At 43.0% G+C, this 26988-nt stretch overlaps 1 protein-coding gene across 4 annotated transcripts in view; it reads right to left on the bottom strand.

The window, feature by feature from the left end:
• pde11al (phosphodiesterase 11a, like) overlaps positions 1-26988 on the bottom strand; it is a 282715-nt gene that overhangs the window by 214131 nt on the left and 41596 nt on the right. For all 4 annotated transcript variants that reach the window (XR_009447140.1, XM_059654047.1, XM_059654050.1 and 1 more), the window contains exon 2: positions 2545-2703. Coding sequence is in view for 3 of the 4 variants with exons in the window: in XM_059654047.1 (XP_059510030.1) it covers positions 2545-2703 (159 nt within the window). In the remaining variant the exon portion in view is untranslated. The remainder of the gene's footprint in view (positions 1-2544; positions 2704-26988) is intronic.

Here is a 26988-nt window from a genome sequence, read left to right as displayed (position 1 = left end):
TGCTTTGTTTCTGCTTGGCTCATTCCTTGCTTGGCCGAAGAGAGGGAAAGACAGTCAAAGTAACCGGTGGAGAAGGATGCTGAATGATGGTCGTAAACCTGTTGAGTTTGTATAGGGCAGGAGGGTTAGGAGGCACATCTGGACATTAAGCCTTAATCCTGACCTCCAAATGAGTGCTGATGAGCGAGTGATTGGAGTGTGGTACACTGCACAATCTGAAATTATGGTAGTGCACAATTACGTGAAGATACATTCGCTGACCCCGACTTCTCACCTAAAGTTATTGAACTTCATGGCACTGTTGCCAAATCCTCTGAAGACCTGGGAACCCTTCTGTCTTGTCAGTGTGCCATTTGGGGGCATCTTGTTGCAGGCATCTATAGTATAGACCTCTAGTCCCTTCTGTATATTGAATACAAAGCCCCTTTAAGAGGCACAGACTACTTTTGAAAGAGACAAGCAAAGTCACACTTGCCAAACATCCTGCTGGGCGCTCTGAGTGTTCACTCTGCCGGCAACATAGGTCACACTTGACTGAAACAAACAAATGTCTACAAGATTTATTCCAGCAATCTCAGCCAGTCTGTGCACAGACTAATGGCTAATTGTAACTGGATGAGAACCTGCTGGGCTAGGAGGGAATCCCATTCTAGTTTTCAACAAGGTGATAGCAACTCAATTTCTATACTAATAGATCATTTCAGAGTCATGGCCAAGTTCAGTGGAATTTCACAGGCATCAACTCAAATGTATCTGGGTCAGTTGCTGATGTTCTATTTGTTACGGTTCATCAATATATTAATGTCCCATTGGATTCTGCAAGTCAGGCAGCCAGGACAAGCGGTTTTCTTACCATTGTGGGTGCAGGTTGCAGTTATATTCACATAACCATGAGAACACCCTATCAGCACTGTTGAAGAGGAGGAAAGACTTCCACTCCACGAGTGTGCAGATCACTTACTCTAACACTAATCCTATCACAACAGTCAGATAATGCAAGTTAGTGCATGATATCCAGCATGAGGTGCAGCAAAAAGATAATGGCACTCATCCCTGCAAAGCACAGGAGATTATTTACCTAATTCTGCATTGGGTCATGCTTCTTTTCTCCCTGCACAAGGCACTGACTTCACGTGCAATGTCCCCAGTCTACCAAGGTCCAAACTGAAAGGCTTCTTTCACCAATCAGAAGAGAACCTTTGTTTGTGGCAGAGACTGCCTCAAGCAGCGGTTCAGTGAGTCCTCTAACATATGGTGTCACCTTCCAGCACTTGGCAGGTATCTCTGAGTACTGGAGGCAGAGCCTCCAACTGGTAAGTGCGACATTGGTAGATGTGATGCAATCTACAATGCTTGCCACCAGGCTTTAACTCAAAAATGAAAAGGTTTGGCCAACTTACTCCCTTTCTAATGTCAACCATATTCACTATGATCCTTAAGGTTATTGAGCTATCCATCTTAGACTCAAAATGCAAGAACATGAAAATAAGAGCAGGATTAGGCCTTTTAAACCCTCAAACCAACACTGCTATTCTATAAGATCACGCCTTATCTGCACCAGGCTTCAACTCCTTTTTTGAGCCAGCTCCTCAATTCTCAACTCCTCTATTTCAAAATCTACGTCCTTTTAAAATACTTCCAGTGATACAGCCTCCACAACCCCATGGGGTGCAGAACTCCAGATGTTCACTACCCTCAAAAGAAATTCCTTCACATCTCAAGTTTAAAAAAAGAGCATCACCTAATTTTGAGGTTATGTTGCTCATTCAAGAAACATCTTCTCAACATCTACTCTGTCAAGACCCTTCAGAATTTTGCATATTTCAGTAAGATCTCTGCTTTTGCTAAATCAAGCCCTCCATCCCAGGGTACAGCCTAGATCATCTCTTCTGAACCATCTCCAATGCCAGTTTATCCTTTCTAAATGTGAGAAGAAAAATAGTAGCTCAATACTAGTAACACATAGTAGCTCAAATGCAAACTTTGCAATTCCCTGTGCAGTTATAACAAAACAGCCCTTTTTTAAAAACTTCCACTCCTAGAAATAAAGGCCTAAATATCTTTTTCTTTTCTATCTTTTGTTGCCTACATCTTCCAATCATAATAACTGAAAAGTGCATATTTTGTTGCAAGAAGATCAATACAATCAATAAAATTATCAATGGAAACTTCCTGCAAACCTTGTGGTAAAAATACGTATTGTAATTATATTCAAACATGTCACGTAACTCAAGAGTTTGGCACTATAAACCAAATATAAAATCATGCAATTAACATCCTTAAAGTTACAACTGATAAATCAAAGAATATTAGCATTTAAATACCTTTTGAAATAAAATGCAGCTAATATTTGCACAGTAGAATGAAGATACTTATAATTAAGTTGCAAACTTGGTTTTTTTCCTTTCCAAACATAGCTTTTTATTCAAATGGGCATTTTTTCAGTGTTATTGTCATGAATGCCCCAAGTTTAAGTCAAACAATCTACAACATAGGCACTTATTATAAATGAAGAATAGGACCTGTGCCAGGTAGAGTTCTTACTTTTTCATCATCATCAGTGAAAGGGACTCCTGCAGGGTTTTTGTTGATGGCTTGTGCCACCCCAATAATCTCGCCATCACAGTTCTGGATCGGCATGCACAAGATGGACTTGGTCTTATAACCCGCCAGCTTGTCAATTTCATCACTAAATCGATGATCCTTCAAAAAGAAAAACAGCAGAATATTTGTTTGCAACCCAAAATCCACAAGGAGAAAAAGCCATTTTTATTCTTTACAACAATATAGTTCAATCAATCTAAAGTCACAACTTTTAAACAACACTATTCTAGATTGTGTATAAACACCCAGCCTATTTCCATCAATTACTTAATTCACTGATTCCACAGCAAGTATAATATATTTCTTTTATGTGGATCATGAAGTCTGTAAACATTATGGACCAGAGAATTTAATATGTGCTTGGTGGGTAGGGCTAGGGTGCGGTAGATTTCCAACCCCTGCAGGTATTAAACTGGTGTTACATTCTAGATATTGCTATTATTTATAATAATAATCAGCTTTTTATACCTGGATGGGAAGTTGTAAATTGTTCCAAATAGCCTTTTTAAAAAGGCACCAAAGTAGGTGTTGGGATCCCAAGGGAGCTGTGAGGGCCGAGGCAGCAGTGGTCAATGCATTCCCGCATTCCAGGTCTTCTTTCCCTTCCCCCGCTCTCATTAGTCATCTTCTTCCCCCAAACCACCCACCCCCTCCAATCTCACCTGTGTAAAGTCAGGAGTTCCTACTTTGCTAATGCATTACCAGCCTGATAACATTATCTAGGAACATAAAGTTGCTAGAAAAGCTCAGCAGGTCTGGCAGCATCTGTGAAGGAAAACAAAAGAGTTAACACGGAGTCTGGTGACCCTTCCTCAGAACTGGCCCAGAAATGTTAATTGTGTTTTTTTCCTTCACAGATGCTGCCAGACATGCTGTGCGTTTCCAGCAACTTTGTTTTTGTTCTTGATTTACAGCATCTGTGGTTCTTTCAGTTTTTATTTAACATTACCTAGGAATGTCATTTACTGTCATTTACATGACTGTCATTTTACTGTGGCCTAATTACAGGCCTCGTTCATTTCAGGCCAGGTCGAACCAGGCTGGAAGAGGGCCATATTCAAACGTGGTCAAGAAAGATCAGATTGACCTGGGAAGTGAGGTGGTATTGGAGGTACTGGCGGTTTTAAAAGTGGACAAATCCCCAGATCCGAATGACACTATTCCCAGGCTGCTCTGGGATTTGAGGGAGGTAGTTACAGGAGTTCTGACTCAAAGTTTTAATTCTTTTTTGCCCAAAGGGGAGGTGCCAGAAGACTGGAAGATAGCTCATGTGCTTCCACTTTCAAGAAGCATGGTAGGCATCAACCCGAGAATGACAAACCAATGAATGTGTCATCAGTGGCAGGGACACTACAGAAAATTGTGAAACAGGGAATTAATCACCACTTGGAAATGCAAGGTTTGATCAGGAATAGTCAGCTTGGCTTTGTCAGAAGGAGGTCATGCTTAACAGATTTGATAGAATTTCTCAAGGAAGTGATAAAGTTGTGTAAATGAGGGCAGTGCAGTTGATGTAGCTAATATGGATTTCAGTGTAGCCTTTGACAAGAGCCGACGTGGGAGACTAATAGATATGATCAAATTATAACAGTGTCAAGTTAACTTGGAAAATTGGATCCAAAATTTGCTTACAAAGTACAAGACAGAAGATGATGGTCGAAGAGACTGCGTGACTGGAAGTCAGTGGCCGCTGGTATAACACTGGATCACTGCTGAATGCTAGAACGTGGGGGGCTTCATAAGCAAGTTAGCAAATGACACAAAGACTAGCCACATGGTTGATTGGATGGAAGGATGTCTTAGGTTGCAGGAGGATTATCGGATTAGCATGATTCTATTGAATGGTGAAACAGGCTCAAGGGACTGAACAGTCTACTCCTGTTGTTATTTCTTATGGCCATTTGGCTATAGACACAGGTTGGTCAGACGGGCAGATCACTGACAGATTGAATTTAATGCTGAAAAGTGTGAGGTGAAGATGTAACAAGACATGGGAGCAGTGAGCGAATGGTAGGACACTATGAAACTAAGAGGAACAGAAGGATCTCTGGGTGCTTGTCCAGAGATTCCTCAAGGCAGCTAACAGGTTAATAGGTCAGTTCAGAAGGCATACGGGACACTTGCTTTCTCGATTGTGGCACAGCTTATAAAAGCAGGGAGGTTATGCTGAAGCTTTACATAATTTTTGATAGGCCACAGCTGGAGTACTGTGCGCTGTCTGGTCACCACAATATAGGAAGTAAGTGATTGCACCGGAGGTGATGCAGAAGAGATTCACCAGGATGATGCCTGGGATGGAATGCTTTAGCTATTAAGAGATGCTGGATTAGCTCAGGTCACTTCATTTGGAGCAGAGAAAGCCGAGAGAGCACCTGGTTGATACATATAAAGATTGACGGGCATAGAACGCAGCTGTCCCCCTTAGTTGAAGGGAGCATAATTGTAAGGTGAAAGGCAGAAGGTGGGTTTGAAGAAAAACAATATCATCCAGGGGGTGGTGGGAATCTAGAATACATTGCTTCGGAACGTAGTTGAGGTGGAAAACCTCAACCTTTTAAAAAGGACTTGGACGAGCACTATCATTCCAGGCTGTGGACCAAATGCTGGAAAAAGTGGGAATAGTGTAGATTTAAAGCAGTTTTTTGTACAAATTCAATGGGCCAAAGGGCTTCTTCTATGTAATATGATTTTACAATTCCATGAGAGATTTGGTTCTGTAAATTGTAACACCATGAGGAGCCTAATTCATATACTGGGCATCTTGAGGAAAGATTGGGTCTATCATGCTCTGGACCCTCTCTTTTCACAGATGCAAACTTCCAAGATTTTATTCCATTACTGGACTTTTTTTAAAATGTGGTTACATTTCGATATTCGAAACTTTCCACTGCCTTATTGAAGATTCTCCAAGGTTTCAGCTAGAAAACTAGTCTCTGGATAAAGCTGTGTAATTAAAATAGTCTTGGCCTGCTTCTTGGAAAATATTTCAAACAAGACACAGTAGATGCTAGACATTCAAAATAAAGATAGAAAATGCTGGAGAAATGCAGCCAGGTCTGGCAGAATCCATGGAGGAAAAAAAACAAAGTTAATGTTTCGAGTCTGACATCACTAGCGAGTTTTGAGAAGATTTGTAGCTCAGGTTGAGGTTCTGGATGTGAGTTTGCTCGCTGAGCTGGAAGGTTAGTTTTCAGATGTTTCGTCACCATTTTAGGTAACCTAGTTATATTACCTAGTATGGTGACGAAACATCTGAAAACAAACCTTCCAGCTCAGCGAGCAAACTCACATTCTGAGATCACTGTTTGAGAAAAGTGATATTGAACTTGAAATGTTTATTCTAACTCTTGAGCTGGTGAAGATCTGATGTAGAGACAGTCATGCAGCTAGGAAACCGATCCTTCAGCCCAACTCATCCGTGAGAATAGGGTTCCCAAATTGAACAAATCACATTTTCCTGTATTTGGCTCATATCCCTCGAAACCTTTCCTATGCACGTACCTGTTCAAATGTCTTTCAAGTGTTATATTTGTACCAGGCTCTACCACTTCCTCTGGCAGCTTGTTCCATATGTGCAGCACCCTCTGTGTGAAAAAGGTGCCCATTAGGTCCCTTTTAAATCCTTCCCGTCTCACCTTAAACCCAGGCACTCTAGTTTTGGACTTCCCTACCCTGGGGAAAAGGCCTTAGCTATTCACCTAATCTGTGTCCATTATGCTTTTGTAAACTTCTATCAAGTCACTCCTCAACCTCCTGCACTCCATGGAAATAGTCTCAACCCATCTAAGCTCTCCTTATAACTCAAACATTTCAGTCTCAGTAAAATCCTTTATACATGCTTTTCAGCTTAATAACATCTTTTCAATAACGTCGCGACCAGAACTTATGCAGTCCTCCAAACGGGCTTTACCAATGTCTTAGAGCTGTAACATGGCATTCCAACCCCTGTACTCAATGCTCTGACTGATGAAGGCAAGCATGTCAAGAGCTTCTCTATCAGCCGGTCCACCTCTGATGCCACTTGCAAGGAACTAATGTACTTGCACATCTAAGTCTCACTGTTTATCAACACTCCCCAGGGACCTACCATTAACTGTTTTCCTGCCCTGCTTTGTCTTACCAAAATGCAGCACCTTGTTTTCATCTGAATTAAATTGCAGATGGCATTCCTTGGCTCACTGGCCCAATTGTTCAAGATCCCGTTGTACTGTACTAACATTCTTAACTGGTCACTTTCCCACAATCAAAATTGGCCTTGCCCCAATTAAAACTTTAACTTGTGGACTAGGCCTATCCTTTTCCATAACAATTTTAGTCTCTGTCCCAAAGTGCTCCCCGACTCACATTTCAATCACTTGCCCTGCCTTATTTCCCAACAGAAGGTCAGGTTTTATCCTTTCTGGAATAGTCATCTAGATTGTGGTTTGAGAAGTGTGTGTCACAAACATATAAATTGGCTAACTTGTGAAAATACATTGCACTGAAGAGTGGGTTCCAAAAATATTTAGCTTCTTGACAATAGCATGACATGATTATGGTGGTTGATATAAAATGGAAGAATTTTTAGATTAAGGCATTGACATATACCTGCCAGACAAATTGATTTTGATCAAAGTTACATTAAAACTTGCTACAAGAATAGAAGAAATAGAACAAAAATCAGGAGTGGTTAGGTAATTAAAGGGTTAGGAAACACTCAGGAATATTTACTGTATGGATACAAGTAAGGGAAGAACTGGAAAATTAAGAAAATAGGCCTTCAGACCAAAAAGAGATTGTAAATAGTTCTAGCTGAGATTTCTCCCACATTTTACTTCCAACTTTAGGGTGTGCAAATATAATCAGGCGAATACATTGAATAAGTTGTTACTAGATTATGTGAAAAATTGCCTCAGGCATTTTTCTAAGGCAAGGTAAGGACTACAGCGTTATTTTTCAATAATTTAACCTGATTAAAACAAATGAGGAATTCAATTGTGTTTAACTAAGGTTTGTTGTAAAACACTTTCTGTAAGGACAAATGGCCAGATGGCCTGGTCAAAAAACATCATTAGTTTATGGTTTTATGACTGAAGCGAATGTAAACTTAGGCTACCAAGTGTTGGGATGATTTGAGATAAAAAGCTTTTAATCAAAGGACAGAGCTATGTTTTTAAATTATGTAGTATTTAGCAACAAAAGTTTTTTTTGTTTAATAATCTTTGTATTTTCATTTTTATGTAATTTTACCATATTTCCTTGGGAAATGGAACTAGGTCGAGATTGGGACATCTAGTCAGCACAGGCTAGTTGGACTGAAGGATTTATTTCCGCGCTGTATGAAGCTGACTCCAATTACAACAATTTTATGCAACAAACTAAAATTTTATGTTGTTTTAACAAAATTTGCTGCATTTTTTGCAAACCTAAAACACTCAAAACTAAACAGCAGCTTAATAAAGTTATACAAATTCATAGTTCATGGACCATCCTGGGGACGTGAGTAGTTTAGTCATGACAATAGTTATGTTCAATAAACCGTGTTACTGTTCACTCACCTAAAGGTAAACCTGATCTTCCTACATTCATGAATCTACTCCTGATCTAGAGACTTGAAGAGTTGGTTTCTGATCTGGGTAAATGATATGTAGCTTGCATAAAACATCATAGGAAAGTTTCAACAGTCATTTGCCTTTCTTAGCAAAGAAAGGGATACCAAGGTAGGAAAGTCCTTTAAATAAACCTGGACAATTTCTGTTGCAGAATAACAGTTTAATACAATCCAAGTAAATGATGACACAGGCTGTGTCAACATGATAGGTATCAAATGTGGCACAGTAAATGGTACAGAAAAATAGTTTTGATCAAAATAATGTTCTGAATAATCTATGAAAATAGGAAAAATAAGGATATAAATTCAACCTAGAAAAAGACGAGTCAAAATTGATGTCCGGAAATAGAATAAACAAATAGATTGATTAGGTTAGTTTATACCAAAAGAAAGTCAATTGCAAAGGAAAGGTTAATCTGTGAATAAAAGGGGAGTTGTAGGTTCTTTTGCATTGAGGAACTAAAATGTGTTGAAAGACCTTGTACTTATAGCAGACTCTTCACAAATCATTCTGAAAAGAGTCAAGTTGCTACAGCGGTGTTCCATTCCAGGATCTCTCTAACACATATTGCCATGATGTTGCATGTAGAACTATCATAGATCTACACAGATTCTTTCATAGATTCTATCATAGCCTTAGGCTGCAAAGAAGCAGGCACAAATTGGAAGAAAAGGTAATTTTTTAAAATCTTTGCTCTGAAGCCAGAATTTTGCAGCGTGCTGCTACACCTAGTTTAGCAGTCCAATGTCATTATTCATTGCACTGTGGGCAACGTACAAGGTCAAAATACAGAATGTTTGATCATGGTGAAGTACTGTGAAATAAAACATGCTTTCTACATGTGATGTTACGTTAAGTCAAAATGTCCCTTATCATTCACACAGTCATAGTGGACTCATTCTGGCCAACTTAAAACTATTGGTGTTCCACAGGGATCTGTGCTGGGACCACTGTTGTTTGTGATATATGTAAATGATCTGGAGGAAGGTGTAGGTGGTCTGATCAGCAGGTTTGCTGATGACACTAAGATTGGTGGAGTAGCTGATAGTGAAGGGGACTGTCAGAGATTACAGCAGAATATAGATAGACTGGAGAGTTGGGCAGATAAATGGCAGATGGAGTTCAATCCGGGCGAGGTGATGCATTTTGGATGATCAAATTCAAGGGCGAACTATACAGCAAATGGAAAAGTCCCAGGGAAAATTGATGAATAGAGAGATCTGGGTGTTCAGGTCCATTGTTCCCTGAAGGTGACAATGCAGGTCAATAGGGTGGTCAAAAAGGCATGTGGCATGCTTTCCTTCATCGGACGGGGTATTGAGTACAAGAGTTGGCAGGTCATGTTGCAGTTGTATAGGACTTTGGTTCGGCCACATTTGGAGTACTGTGTGCAGTTCTGGTTGCCACATTACCAAAAGGATGTGGATGCTTTGGAGAGGGTGCAGAGGAGGTTCACCAGGATGTTGCCTGGTATGGAGGGCGCTAGCTATGAAGAGAGGTTGAGGAGATTAGGATTATTTTCATTAGAAAGACGGAGATTGAGGGGAGACCTGATTGAGGTCTACAAAATTATGAGGGGTATAGACAGGGTGGACAGCAAAAAGCTTCCCCCCGCCCCCCCCCCCCAAGAGTGGGGGACTCAATTACTAGGGGTCATGAGTTCAAAGAGAGAGGAGGAAAGTTTAAAGGGAGATATGCGAGGAAAGTTCTTTACACAGAGGGTGACGGGTGCCTGGAACGCGTTGCCAGCGGAGGTGGTAGATGCAGACACGTTAGCATCTTTTAAAGATATATTTGGACAGGTACATGGTTGGGCAGGGAGCAAATGGACACAGACCGTTAGAAAATAGATGACAGGTTAGACAGAGGATCTTGATCGGCGCAGGCTTGGAGGGCCGAAGGGCGTGTTCTGTGATGTAGGTTTCTTTGTTTCTTTATTAGTGGATCTCCAGCCCATTTTAATGACAGCTTTTGTTGTGGTGGAGGTCTAAATCATTTGGTTACCACTCGCTGTTTTTGGCTTTGTGATATCAGCCACAGCTACTAATTGGGATGTAGTACTGTTACCAATCTTCCTTTCCATATTGTGTCCAAGGGCCTAATTAGTTTGCAGAAGCACAGCACCATTGGTAAATCTTGACAAGACTAAGCACTTGTCTTAGCAAGATGTAATTTATTACATAGTAGCAATAAATAAAAAAAAGTTACGTTGGTTAGTTAGACATAACTGCCAAAATGGTCAGGGGACATTGACACATGTCACCACTGGAAGGTCAAGCCCAATTCCCCTTTCAGACCCATTACCTTGAACAGCAATTTCCCTCTTGGTGCAGGTCTGAGCCGAGTGCCCCACAAGTAGAATTCTCCATAATCTCTTTCCCTCCTTGATTTTACCAAAATGAACGCAGTATCACAATGCAAGCATTCAACTTTGCCTCAGTGGGACAAACAGGACTCAAAGTTTTGACCTCCACAGCATGACGAGTTAACTTTCCTTTTCTTAGCAAACGCATACAGCTACATCATTGCATTCTCAATGCACATTACACATCAAGAGTTTGGTTAAAGAATGGTTGTACAGCACCGAGTAGACACTCTTGCTCTGGGGGCCACAGTAATGAATATAGAAATTCTCTTGTGATAATGGGAACTGCAGACGCTGGAGAATCCAAGATAATGAAATGTGAGGCTGGATGAACACAGCAGGCCCAGCAGCATCTCAGGAGCACAAAAGCTGACGTTTTGGGCCTAGACCCTTCATCAAAGAGGGGGATGGGGTGAGGGTTCTGGAATAAATAGGGAGAGAGGGGGAGGCGGACCAAAGATGGAGAGAAAAGAAGATAGGTGGATAGGAGAGTATAGGTGGGGAGGTAGGGAGGGGATAAGTCAGTCCAGGGAAGACGGACAGGTCAAGGAGGCGGGATGAGGTTAGTAGGTAGGAGATAGAGGTGCGGCTTGGGGTGGGAGGAAGGGATGGGAGAGAGGAAGAACAGGTTAGGGAGGCAGAGACAGGTTGGACTGGTGTTGGGATGCAGTGGGGGGAGGGGACGAACTGGGCTGGTTTTGGGATGCAGTGGGGAAAGGGGAGATTTTGAAGCTGGAGAAGTCCACATTGATACCATTGGGCTGCAGGGTTCCCAAGCGGAATATGAGTTGCTGTTCCTGCAACCTTCGGGTGGCATGGCACTGCAGGAGGCCCATGATGGACATGTTATCTAAAGAATGGGAGGGGGAGTGGAAATGGTTTGCGACTGGGAGGTGCAGTTGTTTATTGTGAACCGAGCGGAGGTGTTCTGCAAAGCGGTCCCCAAGCCTCCGCTTGGTTTCTCCAATGTAGAGGAAGCCACACCGGGTACAGTGGATGCAGTATACCACATTAAGCAGAGGTTCACCTGCACATCTGCCAATGTGGAAAGTCATCTTGGGGCCTGGGATAGGGGTGAGGGAGGAGGTGTGGGGACAAGTGTGGCATTTCCTGCGGTTGCAGGGGAAGGTGCCGGGTGTGGTGGGGTTGGAGGGCAGTGTGGAGCGAACAAGGGAGTCACGGAGAGAGTGGTCTCTCTGGAAAGCAGACAAGGGTGGGGATGGAAAAATGTCTTGGGTGGTGGGGTCGGATTGTAGATGGCGGAAGTGTCAGTGGATGATGCGTTGTATCCGGAGGTTGGTGGGGTGGTGTGCGAGAATGAGGGGGATCCTCTTTGGGCGGTTGTGGCGGGGGCGGGGTGTAGGGACGTGTTGCGGGAAATGCGGGAGACGCGGTCAAGGGCGTTCTCGACCACTGTGGGGGGAAAAGTTGCGGTCCTTGAAGAACGTGGACATCTGGGATGTGCAGGAGTGGAATGCCTCATCGTGGGAGCAGATGCGGCGGAGGTTGAGGAATTGGGAATAGAGGATGGAATCTTTGCAGGAGGGTGGGTGGAAGGAGGTGTATTCTAGGTAGCTGTGGGAGTCGGTGGGCTTGAAATGGACATCAGTTACAAGCTGGATGCCTGAGATGGTCTGGACTCCATTTTCTCCCCTTTGGTCCAGGAACTCCCTACCTACGTCCGTGACACCACCCACGCCCTCCACCTCCTCCAGGACTTCCAATTCCCTGGCCCCCAACACCTCATTTTCACCATGGACGTCCAGACCCTATACACCTGTATTCCGCATGCAGATGGCCTCAAGGCCCTCTGCTTCTTCCTGTCCTGCAGGCCCGACCAGTCCCCCTCCACCGACACCCTCATCCGCCTAGCCAAACTCGTCCTCACCCTCAACACTTCTCCTTCCATTCTTCCCACTTCCTACAGGCCAAGGGGGTGGCCATGGGCACCCGCATGGGCCCCAGCTATGCCTGCCTCTTTGTAGGTTATGTGAAACAGTCCCTCTTCCGCACCTACACAGGCCCCAAACCCCACCTCTTCCTCCGTTACATTGATGACGGTATTGGCGCCGCCTCTTGCTCCCCAGAGGAGCTCGAACAGTTCATCCACTTCACCAACACCTTCCACCACAACCTTCAGTTCACCTGGGCCATCTCCAGCACATCCCTCACCTTCCTGGACCTCTGTCTCCATCTCAGGCAACCAGCTTGTAACTGATGTCCATTCAAGCCCACCGACTCCCACAGCTACCTAGAATACACCTCCTCCCACCCACCCTCCTGCAAAGATTCCATCCTCTATTCCCAATTCCTCAACCTCCGCCGCATCTGCTCCCACGATGAGGCATTCCACTCCCGCACATCCCAGATGTCCACGTTCTTCAAGGACTGCAACTTTCCCCCCACAGTGGTCGAGAACGCCCTTGACCGCGTCTCCCGCATTTCCCACAACACGTCCCTACACCCCGCCCCCGCCACAACCGCCCAAAAGAGGATCCCCCTCGTTCTCGCACACCACCCCACCAACCTCCGGATACAACGCATCATCCACTGACACTTCCGCCATCTACAATCCGACCCCACCACCCAAGACATTTTTCCATCCCCACCCTTGTCTGTTTTCCGGAGAGATCACTCTCTCCGTGACTCCCTTGTTCGCTCTACACTGCCCTCCGACCCCACCACACCCGGCACCTTCCCCTGCAACCGCAGGAAATGCTACATTTGCCCCCACACCTCCTCCCTCACCCCTATCCCAGGCCCCAAGATGACTTTCCACATTAAGCAGAGGTTCACCTGCACATCTGCCAATGTGGTATACTGCATCCACTGTACCCGGTGTGGCTTCCTCTACATTGGAGAAACCAAGCGGAGGCTTGGGGACCGCTTTGCAGAACACCTCCGCTCGGTTCACAATAAACAACTGCACCTCCCAGTCGCAAACCATTTCCACTCCCCCTCCCATTCTTTAGATAACATGTCCATCATGGGCCTCCTGCAGTGCCATACCACCCGAAGGTTGCAGGAACAGCAACTCATATTCCGCTTGGGAACCCTGCAGCCCAATGGTATCAATGTGGACTTCACCAGCTTCAAAATCTCCCCTTTCCCCACCGCATCCCAAAACCAGCCCAGTTCGTCCCCTCCCCCCACTGCATCCCAATACCAGTCCAACCTGTCTCTGCCTCCTTAACCTGTTCTTCCTCTCACCCATCCCTTCCTCCCACCCCAAGCCGCACCTCTATCTCCTACCTACTAACCTCATCCCGCCTCCTTGAACTGTCCGTCTTCCCTGGACTGACTTATCCCCTCCCTACCTATACTCTCCTCTCCACCTATCTTCTTTTCTCTCCATCTTTGGTCCGCCTCCCCTTCTCTCCCTATTTATTCCAGAACCCTCACCCCATCCCCCTCTCTGATGAAGGGTCTAGGCCCAAAACGTCAGCTTTTGTGCTCCTGAGATGCTGCTGGGCCTGCTGTGTTCATCCAGCCTCACATTTCATTATCTTAGAAATTCGCTTGATGCTTTATGCAAAACAAAAACCAAGGTCAGGAACATTAGCAAATCTTTCCTTGATTTTGTAAATATCTATTCAATAGTCCTGGCATTGTCAAATATCAAACTATAAACACATGTATAAGTATATTGAAATAATCCAGAATATTCTTAAATGAAAACCATGCTCAGGACAACAATGCAGGAATGTACTAAGTACTTTTACTTTTTGGATGCAATATATAATATTTACATATAATTCTCATCACTTTTTTTTCCAAAATAGATATATCACAAATGAGAAGTCTTACTGAATGGAAGTGCTAATAGAGAAGAATCTAGTAGTGAAGGCACCACACCCAATTTGTAATGCTCTTGATACTCTGGTCATTAGAACAGATTCTGAGACTGTTACATTCCATACATATTTATACCTAATTGGATTCTCTGTACATTCAAGACCAACAATCGCAGAGCACAGAAACAGACCTTCTGTCCAACCAGTCCACGCAGAACATAATCCCAAACTGAAACAAGTCCCACCTGCCTGGTCCTAGCCCATATCCCTTCAAATCTTTCCTGTTCATGTACTTATCCACATATCTTTTAAACGTTGTTAACATCCATCAATTCTTCAGGAAGTTCATTCCACATGCAAACCACAGTGTGTAAAAAAAAAAACTGCCTCATGTCTTGTTTTTAAATTTCTCCTCTCTCATCTTGTCTTGAAAGCTCCCGTCCTACGGAAAAGACAATTACCATTAATTCTATCAATACCTCTCATTATTCTGTAAACTTCTAACAGGTTCTCTCTCAAACTCCTGTGCTACAGTGAAAGAAGTCCCAGCCTATCAGGCTTTTCTTTCTAACTCATACTTCCCATACCCTACAACATCCTGATAAATCTCTTCTGAACCCGCTGCAGCTTAATAATATCCTTTACGATCAGAACTGGACCCAGTATTCTAGAAGGAGCCTCACCAGTATCCTGTACAATCTGAATATGACTTCCCAATTCTTATACTCAAAGCAATGAGCAATGAAATCACGTGCGCAAGACACCTTTTCAACCGCCCTGTCTATAAGTGCCACAAACCGCAAAGAACTATGTATCTTATTCAGGATTTTGGATAAGAGGACAGTTTGATGGCTTGAACCAAAAAGATAGAAAGTGTACAAAACTGTGCTGCAGCAGCTGTTCGAGGATGATTTTGTGGGAACCAAAGTTTGAATAGCTACTCACAGAAAATCTGTTATATAGTAATTAAGTCTTGGATAACCCCAAATCTTCCACCTGCTCTTTGCCAAAAGTCTGTAGCATGGACTGCATTTTCACGAGAGCTATGTTGTGCAGGATGCAACAAGCTATCATGAATCTAAGACACATTATGATGCTCCCCTCAATTGTTCAAGCAGAAACAAGGTTCTGCATGCCAGAATTTTGCTCCACAACAGACTTAGAAGCAGTATGATTCCTACTTTAGGAATGCTTATCCACATGTGGTCAAATGGAAGGGAGATGTCATTAAACACTCAGCAAGTAACCAGGCTCTGGTAGCTGGTGTGGCAGTACCAGCTGAAGAAAAGCATCATGGCTGCGGACAGAATAGTAGGAATTCGGCCATATGATTCTTTTTCCATCATGATGCACCCAGTACACATTGAGGAAGTGATACCACTTGAAATTTCAAGACAGAGATGCAACATCTTCAGAGACATGTAGGTGCAATCGATGTGTCCTTGCAGATGACAAATTCCATTGGTTCTAGCTGGCAGAAACTGTCAAGTATTCAGACTGACAATGCTTCTCTGCCACATTTCAACATTTTGTTGCTTTAAATAATGCAGTAAAAGGTGGAATGTGACGATGACAAATTGCTAGTAGGTCTAAAATCAGTTTGCAGTACATATGTGTAAATCTTCCTGGAAATAAAACGTGTAGGCAAAAAAGTAAAGGAAAAATGTAGTCAGGAAGAGCGAGGCTTGCAGAATTTTGGGACACGTTTTCCTTGATAGAATAAGATTCTGAAGATGCATGCGAACACCATTAACTGCAAGTTCTCCTCCAAAACACGCACCATCCTGACTTGGAACAATATCACCGTTACTTCAGTGTTACTCGTCAAAATTTTCTCTCCATTATCACACTGGAATATTCGTATGCCACAAGGATTGCAGCTGTTCACGAATGAAGTTCACCATTTTCACAAGGGCAATTAGATATGGGGAATAAATGCTGGCCTAGCCAACGACACCCATATCCCCATGAGAGAATTTTAAAAATAGGATTCAGACAGGTTGATGGAGTAGGTGAGCACATTGCAGATAAAATTTAATGCAAAATGATATATCAATATATTTTGATAGGAAGAAAGAGTAGATGCAATAGAAGCTGAAGGACACTATTCTAATAATGGTGCTGCAAGATCGGACAGATGATGGAAATATGTGACAAATCATTGAAAGTGGAAGGGCAAGTTGTGGAATGGCTTAGAAATATGGGATCCTGGATTTTATACTCTACATGTATAAACTCATGGAAGTTAATATGTATCTTTACAAAATACTGACTCAACCAAAACTGGAACACAGTGGAATCTTATGGGACCTAAAGCAAGATTTGTGGCAGAATTATGTGAGAAATCCAACAACATCTATCACGGATCTATCAGGGAGCAAGCTGTAGAGCGCGGGAGCCATGGTTTACGAAGGAAGTGGAATCTCTGGTCAAGAGAAAGAAGAAGGCTTATGTTAGGATGAGATGTGAAGGCTCAATTAGGGCGCTTGAGGGCTACTGAGGTAGCCAGGAAAGACCTAAAGAAAGAGCTCAGAAGAGCCAGGAGGAGACATGAGAAGTTGTTGGCGGATAGGATCAGGGTAAACCCTAAGGCTTTCTATGGGTATTTTAAGGAATAAAAGAATAACGAGAGTAAGATTAGGCCCAATCAAGGATAGTAGTGGGAAGTTGTGTGTGGAGTCAGAGGAAATAGGGGAAGCACTAAATGAATATTTTTCGACAGTATTCACTCTAGAAAACAGCAATGTTGTCGAGGAGAATACGGAGATACAGGCTACTAGGCTAGGTGGGATTGAGGTTCACAAGAAAGAGGTATTAGAAATCCTACAGAGGACGAAGATAAATAAGTCCCCTGGGCCAGATGGGATTTATCCTAGGATCCTGTGGGAAGCCAGGGAGGAGATTGCCGAGCCTTTGGCATTGATCTTTAACTCGTCATTGTCTACAGGAATAGTGCCAGAAGATTGGAGGATAGCAAATGTGGTTCCCCTGTTCAAGAAGGGGAGTAGAGACAACTCTGGTAGTTATAGACCAGTAAGCCTTACCTCAGTTGTTGGTAAAGTGTTGGAAAAGGTTATAAGGGATAGGATTTATAATCATCTAGAAAAGAATAACTTGATTAGGGATAGTCAGCACGGTTTTGTGAAGGGAAGGTCGTGCCTCACAAACCTTATTGAGTTCTTGGAGAAGGTGACCAAACAGGTAGAGGAGAGTAAACCAGTTGATGTGGTGTATATGGATTTCAGTAAGGCGTTTGATAAGGTTCCCCACAGTAGGCTATTGTACAAAATGCAGAGGAATGGAATTGTGGGAGATATAGCAGTTGGGATCAGAAATTGGCTTGCTGAAAGAAGACCAAGGGTGGTGGTTGATGGGAAATGTTCATCCTGGAGACCAGTTACTAGTGGTGTACCGCAAGGGTCGGTGTTGGGTCCACTGCTATTTGTCATTTTTATAAACGACCTGGATGAGGGCGTAGAGGGATGGGTTAGTAAATTTGCAGACGACACTAAGGTCGGTGGAGTTGTGGATAGTGATGAAGGATGTTGTAGGTTACAGAGAGACACAGATAAGCTGCAGAGCTGGGCTGAGAGGTGGCAATTGGAGTTTAATGCAGACAAGTGTGAGGTGATGCACTTTGGTCAGAGTAACCGGAAGGCAAAGTACTGGGCTAATGGTAAGATTCTTGGTAATGTAGATGAGCAGAGAGATCTCGGTGTCCATGTACACAGATCCTTGAAAGTTGCCACCCAGGTTGACAGGGCTGTTAAGAGGGCATAGAGTGTTTTAGCTTTTATTAATAGAGGGATCGTGTTCCGGAACCAAGAGGTTATGCTGCAGCTGTACAAAACTCTGGTGCGGCCACACTTGGAATATTGCGTACAGTTCTGGTCACCGCATTATAAGAAGGATGTGGAAGCTTTAGAAAGGGTGCAGAGGAGATTTACTAGGATGTTCCCTGGAATGGAGGGAAGGTCTTACAAGGAAAGGCTAAGGGACTTGAGGCTGTTTTTGTTAGAGAGAAGAAGGTTGAGAGGTGATTTAATTGAGACGTATAAAATCATCAGAGGGTTAGATAGGGAGAGCCTTTTTCCTCGGATGGTGACGGCGAGCACGAGGGAGCATAGCTTTAACTTGAGGGGTGAAAGAAATAGGACAGATGTCAGAGGTGGTTTCTTTACTCAGAGTAGTAAGGGTATGGAACGCTTTGCCTGCAACGGAAGTAGATTCGCCAACTTTAAGTACATTTAAGTCATCATTGGACAAGCATATGGACGTATGTGGAATAGCGTAGGTTAGGTGGGCTTCAGATTGGTATGGCAGGTCGGCACAACAGCGAGGGCCGAAGGGCCTGTACTGTGCCGTAATGTTCTATGTTCTATGGCATTGAAAACATATCATTCCTTCATAATGCTCTTTAAAAGGAGATTGCGAGTTGCCAGTTACGAGGGGTTATTGATTGTTAAGAGCCTTGTCAACAGCATAACTTGCCTCATTAGTGTTCAGAAAGTTATTTTACCAAAAGCTTTAAGTAAATTAGGCATTAAGAAATCTCAATATTGAAGTTAGTGTAGACACTGATAGCTCCAGCTCACTGCGTATTCTGAACAAACTCTGCATTGGACACCTGGCACCAAAACATTGCGCATGCTCCAACCATCCACACCTTACGTCCAAGGACATTGGCATCTGAGATGGGCAAGCTTCTAAGAACACTCATACATATTTCTGATCCACCCAGGATACTTCTACACTTCAACACTGCACCTTGAGCTGCACTGGCAACTATCATAACACTACAGCAAGGACACTGTGCATACAGGGGCACACACGTCAGTGACTAGACCAGGCTGCAGCTCTGGGCTCTTCAAGCGTTGTCATAGCATTTATTCACATTATTTCAGTCTTGCCGTGCTATTTAATGCAGATACAGTTAGATTGTCAGCAAGCATTAAATCAAGTCAAGGATAGCCTTAGTCAAAGCATTCTGGCACAGTAAGTTAAGGGGAGCCTCCAAGTAGGTCCAGGGGTTTGAACACAGAAAGCCCCATGGGGCAATGTCAGGATCCTCTCCATGTGAGTGGTGAAGAGCCAAATGTTGGGCAATCCACCACCTGTCTTGACTCTTTCTGCCCTATTGTAGGCTGTTTTCCTCCTGGCTTAAGCGACACACAGGTATTAAGAGAATGAAAGTCGGTGGCCTGATTGGTATTTTTGGTGTAAGTGGGGAGGTTTCCTGAGCACGTAAAGTAAACAGTGCAGAAAGCATGCAGGGTTCGTGCTGTCTGGGGTTAGAGTGGGTGACAGCAAGTAATGGAAGATGTTGCAAGCAATAGTGAAAGTGACAAAGCATGACCTTTGAGAGGTGAGTAGCAGAGATAGTGTGAATTTGAGGTATGGTGGCACATACGCTGACAGAAATGGAGAAGATCATTGACTTTCTTCCTGCACTGCTGGGCATTCCTCCAGATGGCTAAGGCTGCTGTAATCTGGGTGGCAACTTCAGACCAGGCTGATATGGCCTGGTATTGTGGTCTTCACTGCTGGTCATGGAAGAGGACTAAGTCAGGGTTCATCAGAACCTCCAGAACTAGATACGTTCTTGATTGTCAAGGGGATGTGGGGAGAAAGCGGGAGAATGGGGTTGAAAACTGTATCTGCCATGACTGAATGGTGGAGAAGACTCAATGCGCCAAATAGCCTAATTTCTGCTCCAATGTCTTATAGTCTACGTGCCAGTCCACAAAGTGGGGTGCCATCATCCCTCATCAGCCACAGGTGGGGCAAATATGAGTAAGGATATAGGGCTGCTCCGGAAATGACAGCACTTGTCCAGGTGCACAACAAGCTTTTTAAAGATAGAAAGATGCAAGGGATGCTAATAAATTTTGGGACATACCAGCAGTGGCTAGTTGCTCTGGGATCAGCGGGCAGTAAGATGGGACAGGAATTGGACATAAGGGACGTCACGGGGACACAGTTGGTAGTGATTGAGGAGAGTTTGGTAAGACACACAGTGTAAAAACAGGTTTGGTTTTGCAGTGAATAATCCTCTAAAAACTTGACAACTCGCAATTAGCCAAGAAATACAAGATATAGCCCATTACATCCAGTTCTGGAATGCACACTAAGTATGTGAAAGGCTTAGGCAGGGTACAGAAAAGATTGAAAAGTCCCTTCATCAAACCTCAAAAATTCTGTTTCTCTCCCCAGATGCTACATAACCTATTGACTACATCCAGCATTTTCTGTTTCTCTTGCAAACTGCCACTATCAACAGTATTTTGCTTTTGTCAAAAAAGATTTACTTGAATGGTTGCAGTGGCAAGAAACTTAATTTGCCTAGATAAATTGAAGAAGTTAGGTTTGTTCCTTTTAAATAAAGAAAATACCAAGAGGAAATTTGATAAAGATGGTCAAAATCAGAAAGTGCCCAAATAGGATGGCCTTGTCTGAAACAATGGCGCAGGCAGATTGATGTGATGGTTTCTACAAGGGAAATAGTTAAGTACATAAATTATGGGTGTTGGGATCTTGCAGCACGGTGTTAAAGTCCTTACGTCTGGACAGGAGACCCTGGTACAAGTCCCACTTGCTCCGGAGGTGTATAATAACATTTCTGAACAGGTTGATTAGGAAAAGCCAGAGAGATGGCTGTGGTAGCAGCACATGTGATGATGTGGCCTGCCATTGTGGGGTCTGGGTTAGAAATGTGGGAGAAGGTCTCAGGCCCTAAAATTACTGAACGCAATATGCAGTCACAAAAGGTTGCGGGATCCTAGTCCTACAAAAGCAGTATCTGAAGCCAACAACTGTGGTCATGATCAAAGGCTTGAGGCAGTCAGTACTTACCTCAGCAGCATTTCTAACACTAAATACAAAATCAATGCCAGCATAGCTAAGACAAGCACTATCTTTGTCAAGTCATGAAAAAGTATCTGCAAACAGGAATTAATCTCTCATCAAAAAGGTAAATGGTTGTCTATTCCACTATCTTGTAAACCCGTGAGGCATAGACAGTTTATTTAGAACATGTACCGGTTCACAGGACCTGCTTGCAATGATAAGATCAACTGGTGAAATAAGGTACTGAATATTGTGATTTTCCACACTGTTGAAGAGAGGTCAGATAAATGTCAGCATGAGAAAATCTGCCAAAAATGCTAATTGAAGGGAAACGTTGACATGGAGCCTAGAAAAATTACTTCTGAAACACCCAGAAGATTTAATTGAAGAGTTTCAACATCACCCTGAAATATGGAAGAACTGCACACAAAATTGCTTTATCTGTGGAGTCTCATATCAACGCCGTTCATTCTTAAATATAAAATAGAGTCATACTGGCCAACAGAAAATGTAAGGTTTGAAAGTCCACAGCTGAAAATTCCTTTTCCAAACAAACAACACGTGTCCAATATGCAACAAATCTTTTCATGTTCAAGCTAGATTGATTAGTCACGCTGAAATGTTTCACATGTACAATTTAACTCCAAGAATTGGTCATTTTCAGCTACAATGGACAAACACCACATAAGTACTTGAAGAGAGAATTACTGAAGGGCTGGCGAGGAGAGCTAGCAGAGACTTGTCAGGTAAGTTGGCCTGTTTCTGAGCTGTAACCACACCATGATTCTATGATTAGATGACTAATACCCAGTTTCTCCCTGCTCTCATATTAATATATCCTGTGCATAGCATTAGATATATATAATTCTGCAACTGCTCCTGCATCACTAGTGTGGATACAGCTCTTTGATCACAAATTTCAGTAGGCTTCCCAGCAATAGCTATTTATTTTACAACAATTTAGAATTAGAAAACTAACAATTCACAACATTCTGGGATTAACAATTTGTGCTGTATGTTCTGCCCTGTATTCAAGATACATAGACCAGAAATGACTACCTTTTCGTCAAAAGCAGTAGCCAAGTATCACAACTGTTAAACTTGTTGAGCTCTTCATCAGACAATAAGTCTGGAATCATTGGCATAGCTGCAGGCTGAGAGCTGAGGCCCAAAAATCCATGGAGGACCTGGAAAGGAAAAGCAGTACTTACTTTTTTATACTTCTGTCATCTATTGTCTGTCCTCCACAAAGCTGGTAATCTGAGAGAGGACCCTGGGTACATTTCCTGCCACTAGCTTCATCTGTCTCTTCTGTGGAAGCGTAGAAATGGCATAATTTCAATGGCTTTGTTGGCCATGCTTTATATTGTCTGCCTGGGAAAGCCCCACTCATGACCGTGTAAAGAGCAGAGGTCTGAAGCAACAGGCTCTATTTCCCTTTTCTCTCAATAGTACTCTAGATTTAAACTTCTCACGTTTGGTGGCGCAGAATTTTAGTACTGCTGACAAAAGACATTTTTATCTTGTACTCATCAGGACAATTCTTATGAAATACTAAAATAAAAAGGAAAACAACCGTTTTCTACTGTATGAAAATAGGAAGCTGACAGGTTAGTAATTAAACACTGATTGATAAAGGCATTGCCATGGAGGGTACACCAGATGGATAAGGTCTGACTGTTAATTGCCACATTCAATCAGGTAGGTTGACTCAAACTAGTCAAGGCATTGTCTGAAACACGAACCAGTGTATGTTATGTGTTTCATTCTGTTCGAACAGGTGCAATGTGTTTACGTCTTTCAGTCTACAGGGTAAAGGGTCCTGCGTATGTGACTTCCAGCACACACAAGTGTGCCACACTGCAAGCTCAAATGACAATCCTAAATTGATAGTCAGTATAATTCTCAACGTAATCAGGATTATTTAGCATTAAAAAAAACCAGTCTTTAAGGCCCTCCATAATGGTAAATTCTCTGACAAACATAGAACATAACAGCACAGTACAGGCCCTTCAACCCTTGATGTTGCACCGACCTGTGAAACCAAACTGAAGCCCATCTAACCTACACTATTCCATTATCATCCATATGTTCATATGTTTATCCAATGCAGGCAGCTATCCACACACACTCCCATACCCACTCAGCCCGAACCCCACCCACAGGACTGACTGGACTCTGTACTCCTGCACTGACCATGTGCTTAGCCAGAATCTACAAAAACTCAACTGGCCATGCAACCCGGCATCACCCCCAAAACCGCCAGGAACCACCCACCAAACCCCAGAATCGCACCCCCCCCGCCTCCAATCTTTAACCATTATAAAAAGAGAGAGATTTTCCCTGACGACAATAAAACATTTAGTAACATTTGCAAGTCCTCAGATACTGAGGAATTATCCCCATACCAAGACCTCACTACATTCAAGCTTAAACTGCTAAGTAACATTGGTATTACAAAAATGTCAGACAATCTCCAACAAGAGAATCTACTCTTCTCCCTTGACTTTAATTGGCATAATCATTGGGGAATTCCCCACTTCCAAATCCTAGAAACACCTGCATCTGCGCATTTCCTCTCATAGCACCAAACATTCTGACTTGGAAATATAGAACTCAAGATGTTGAGAGGCTGTATCAGAAGAAAATTTATCAACAAGGAGAGTGAATAAAATGCAGACTGAGAACGACTGTGATAAATTAGGTTATTAAGGGCTACAACCTGCAGGCACGTAGAAGTGGAAAAAAAAGAGCCATTGGACTGTTCTGAACGTATTCTGATCAGCCCAACTGTGGAATAAACCTCCAGTATAAAAGTCACCACAACTGCTGAATTCTGCCTTCAATATTTTAATCTCTTACTTCAAGGCGACATAATCTTCAAGTTACTAACAGGCAATGACTGTGGACTGATATTGTGGTCAATTTTGTGTGTCGGTTCTGGATATCTACTTTTAATCCTTGAATCCATGTTTTGCCCAGTCAATGTAATTTACTCAGCCATATTCTACAATAGGATTACAATAAATGATCCTTTAATCTTATCTAAAACAAAAGCTTTGCTATTGGTTATTTTTAAAATGGAACACTTAAAACATGTAAAGTGGGCTAAACAAACTGTATACCTATGGTTCATGGCCTATGCTGTGGTGTACATGCTTAATATTGTGGCATAGGTGAAAAGGTTACCTTTGTAAAATACTCTTGTGAAAAGTTAAGGCATCCCTAAAAGTAGCATGAGGCCTTATAGTTACAGAATTTCAAAAAACTGGGGCAATAATTGACAAAGACCAAGCTCACTGTATTCTAAATTTGGAAAAAAGAATACAGGCATGGGCTATTTTCTAAATGGTGAGAAAATTCATGAAGCCGAAGTACAAAGGGATCAGGGAGTGCTAGCCCAGGATTCTCCAAAGGTTAACTTGCAGGATGAGTCCGTGATTAAGAAAACGAATGTAATGTTGTCACTTATCTCAAGAGGGTTGGAATATAAAAGCTGTGATGTGCTTCTGAAACTTTATAAAGCTCCACTTGGGTCCCATTTAGACTACCGAGTCCAATTTTGGGTCCCACACCTCAGGAAGGACATTCTGGCACTGGAGCATGTCCGGCAGAGATTTACACGGATGATCCCTGGAATGGTAGGCCTAACAGATGATGAACGGCTGAGGATCCTGGGATTGTACTCATTAGAGTTTAGAAGGTTGAGGGGAGATCTAATAGAAACTTTCGAGATAATGTATGGCTTAGAAAGGGTGGATGCTGGGAAGTTGTTTCTGTTAGGCGGAGAGACTAGGGCCCGTGGGCACAGCCTTAGAATTAGAGGGGGTAAATTTAAAATGGAAAAGAGGAGACATTTCGTCAGCCAGAGTGTGGTGGGCCTGTGAAATTCATTGCCACAGAGCGCAGTGGAGGCCAGGACGTTGGATGCCTTCGAGGCAGAGATCAACAAATTCTTGATCTCACAAGGAATCAAGGGCTACGGGGAGAGTGCGGGTAAGTGGAGTTGAAATGTCCATCAGCCATGATTAAATGGAGGAGTGGATTTGATGGGCTGAATGGCCTTAGTTCCACTCCTATGTCTTATGGTCTTAAAATATTAGAGGCGAAGTCACCCCAGTCCTCTCAGACCATGGGGCTGCTTTCTCATTTGACAGATGACTTGTAGTGTTTAACCTGTAGGTCACCATATCTCGGATAAGTGGTGAGGTTGACAAGGAGAGTCCTTCACAGTAATTTCAACCAGTGCAGGAATTACAACCATTCTGATGACATCACTGTGCATTTGCAAACAGGGCATCCAAGCCAACTGAGCTGTCAATCACCAGCTATCATAAACTGCCGTAGAGTTTCATTAAGCCCAATTGCACATTAAGTTTTATGCTGTTTCCATTCAATCTGTTTCGTTTTATTTTACTCTGGAAAGTATACATTAGACAACAACTGTTATCACATTATTTTCTAACCTTAACAAAGCTAAAGTAAAAATTTCAACATGTACTTACAACGTACCTATCTTTCCACTGTAATAGAATTCAAATAATAACCCACTGTGCTAAATAAATTAGATAAATAATTTCAATACATTCAATAATCATATAAAATCGGGTTGTGTTGATAGAGGGAAATCTCTCAATAAGGAGAACGAATAAAAGGCAGACCGAGGGCTGCTGCCTCATTAGGACTATTTATCTGGCTTAATAGGACTTTAAATATCCGGTCTCAAAATTATTAAGAAAAAAGTTAATTAAGGATTCAATGTTAATTAAGGATTCCTAGGCAATGAGTAGGTGTAAGTGAGAACATTGGGTAAGACAGTTAGGCTGACATATGTGATAGGGTGGCAGACATGCAAGATGGCAGGGGAGTAAATTGGTGAGTGGGGAGACAGGGCAGGTGCCCAGGGTGGTACTAAGAGGATGAGGGATTATGATATGTTGACAGCTGTCAGGGATTGTCACGACGAGTAATGGAGCGGGGGGGGATGTTTGGGTCAGGCCACATCAGGCATCCACGCTGAGTGGGGGAATTGATGGAGGTGGGGGGGGGGGGGGGGGGGGGGGTGTGTTGGGGGAGCGGGGGGAGGAAGTGTTGGGGAGTGTGCTTCTGGTAGTCAGGAGACAGGGCTGTGTATGGGTGTCTATGGGTGTTCAAGAGTTTTAGTCAGAGTGAGGCTAATCAGCGATAAGTCAGGAGGAGATAGTCCCTTTACTAGTTACAACACAGAACCCTCTTGCTATCTCTGACTCAAATCATGCAGTCAGCTGCACAGTAGCTTCTTGCTTGAATTCTATCACAAACTCAGATACATATCCAGATGATTTTGATACATAACTCCTGTCCAAACTGCTGCAACTTTCCACCCAATAGAAGACACAGTCATAGAAATGTACAGCATGGAAACAGCCCCTTGACTCCAACTCATCCATGGCAACTAGATATTCTAAACTGATTTCATCCCATTTACCAGCATTTGGCCCATGTCCTGCCAAACCCTTCTTATTCACTTACCCATCTAGGTGCCTCTTAAATGTTGTAATTGTACCAGCCTCCACCGCTTTCTCTGGCAGCTCAGTCCTTACACATACACACACCACCTTGAGTGAAAAAATTCCCCCTTAGGTCCTTTTTAAATCTTCCCCCTCTCACCATAAACCTATGTCCTCTAGATCTGGACCCCCCACCCTGGGAAAAAGACCTGGGCTAGTCACCCTATTCATGCCCCTCATGATTTTATAAACCTCTAAGCTCTCCATTCCACACCAGATGCTCCAGGGAAAATAGCCCC

Source organism: Stegostoma tigrinum, chromosome 2 (genome assembly GCF_030684315.1).
Source record: "Stegostoma tigrinum isolate sSteTig4 chromosome 2, sSteTig4.hap1, whole genome shotgun sequence".
Lineage (NCBI taxonomy): Eukaryota > Metazoa > Chordata > Chondrichthyes > Orectolobiformes > Stegostomatidae > Stegostoma > Stegostoma tigrinum.
The sequence above is the reverse complement of the archived record's forward strand: the minus strand, read 5'-3'. Positions and strand labels throughout refer to the sequence as shown.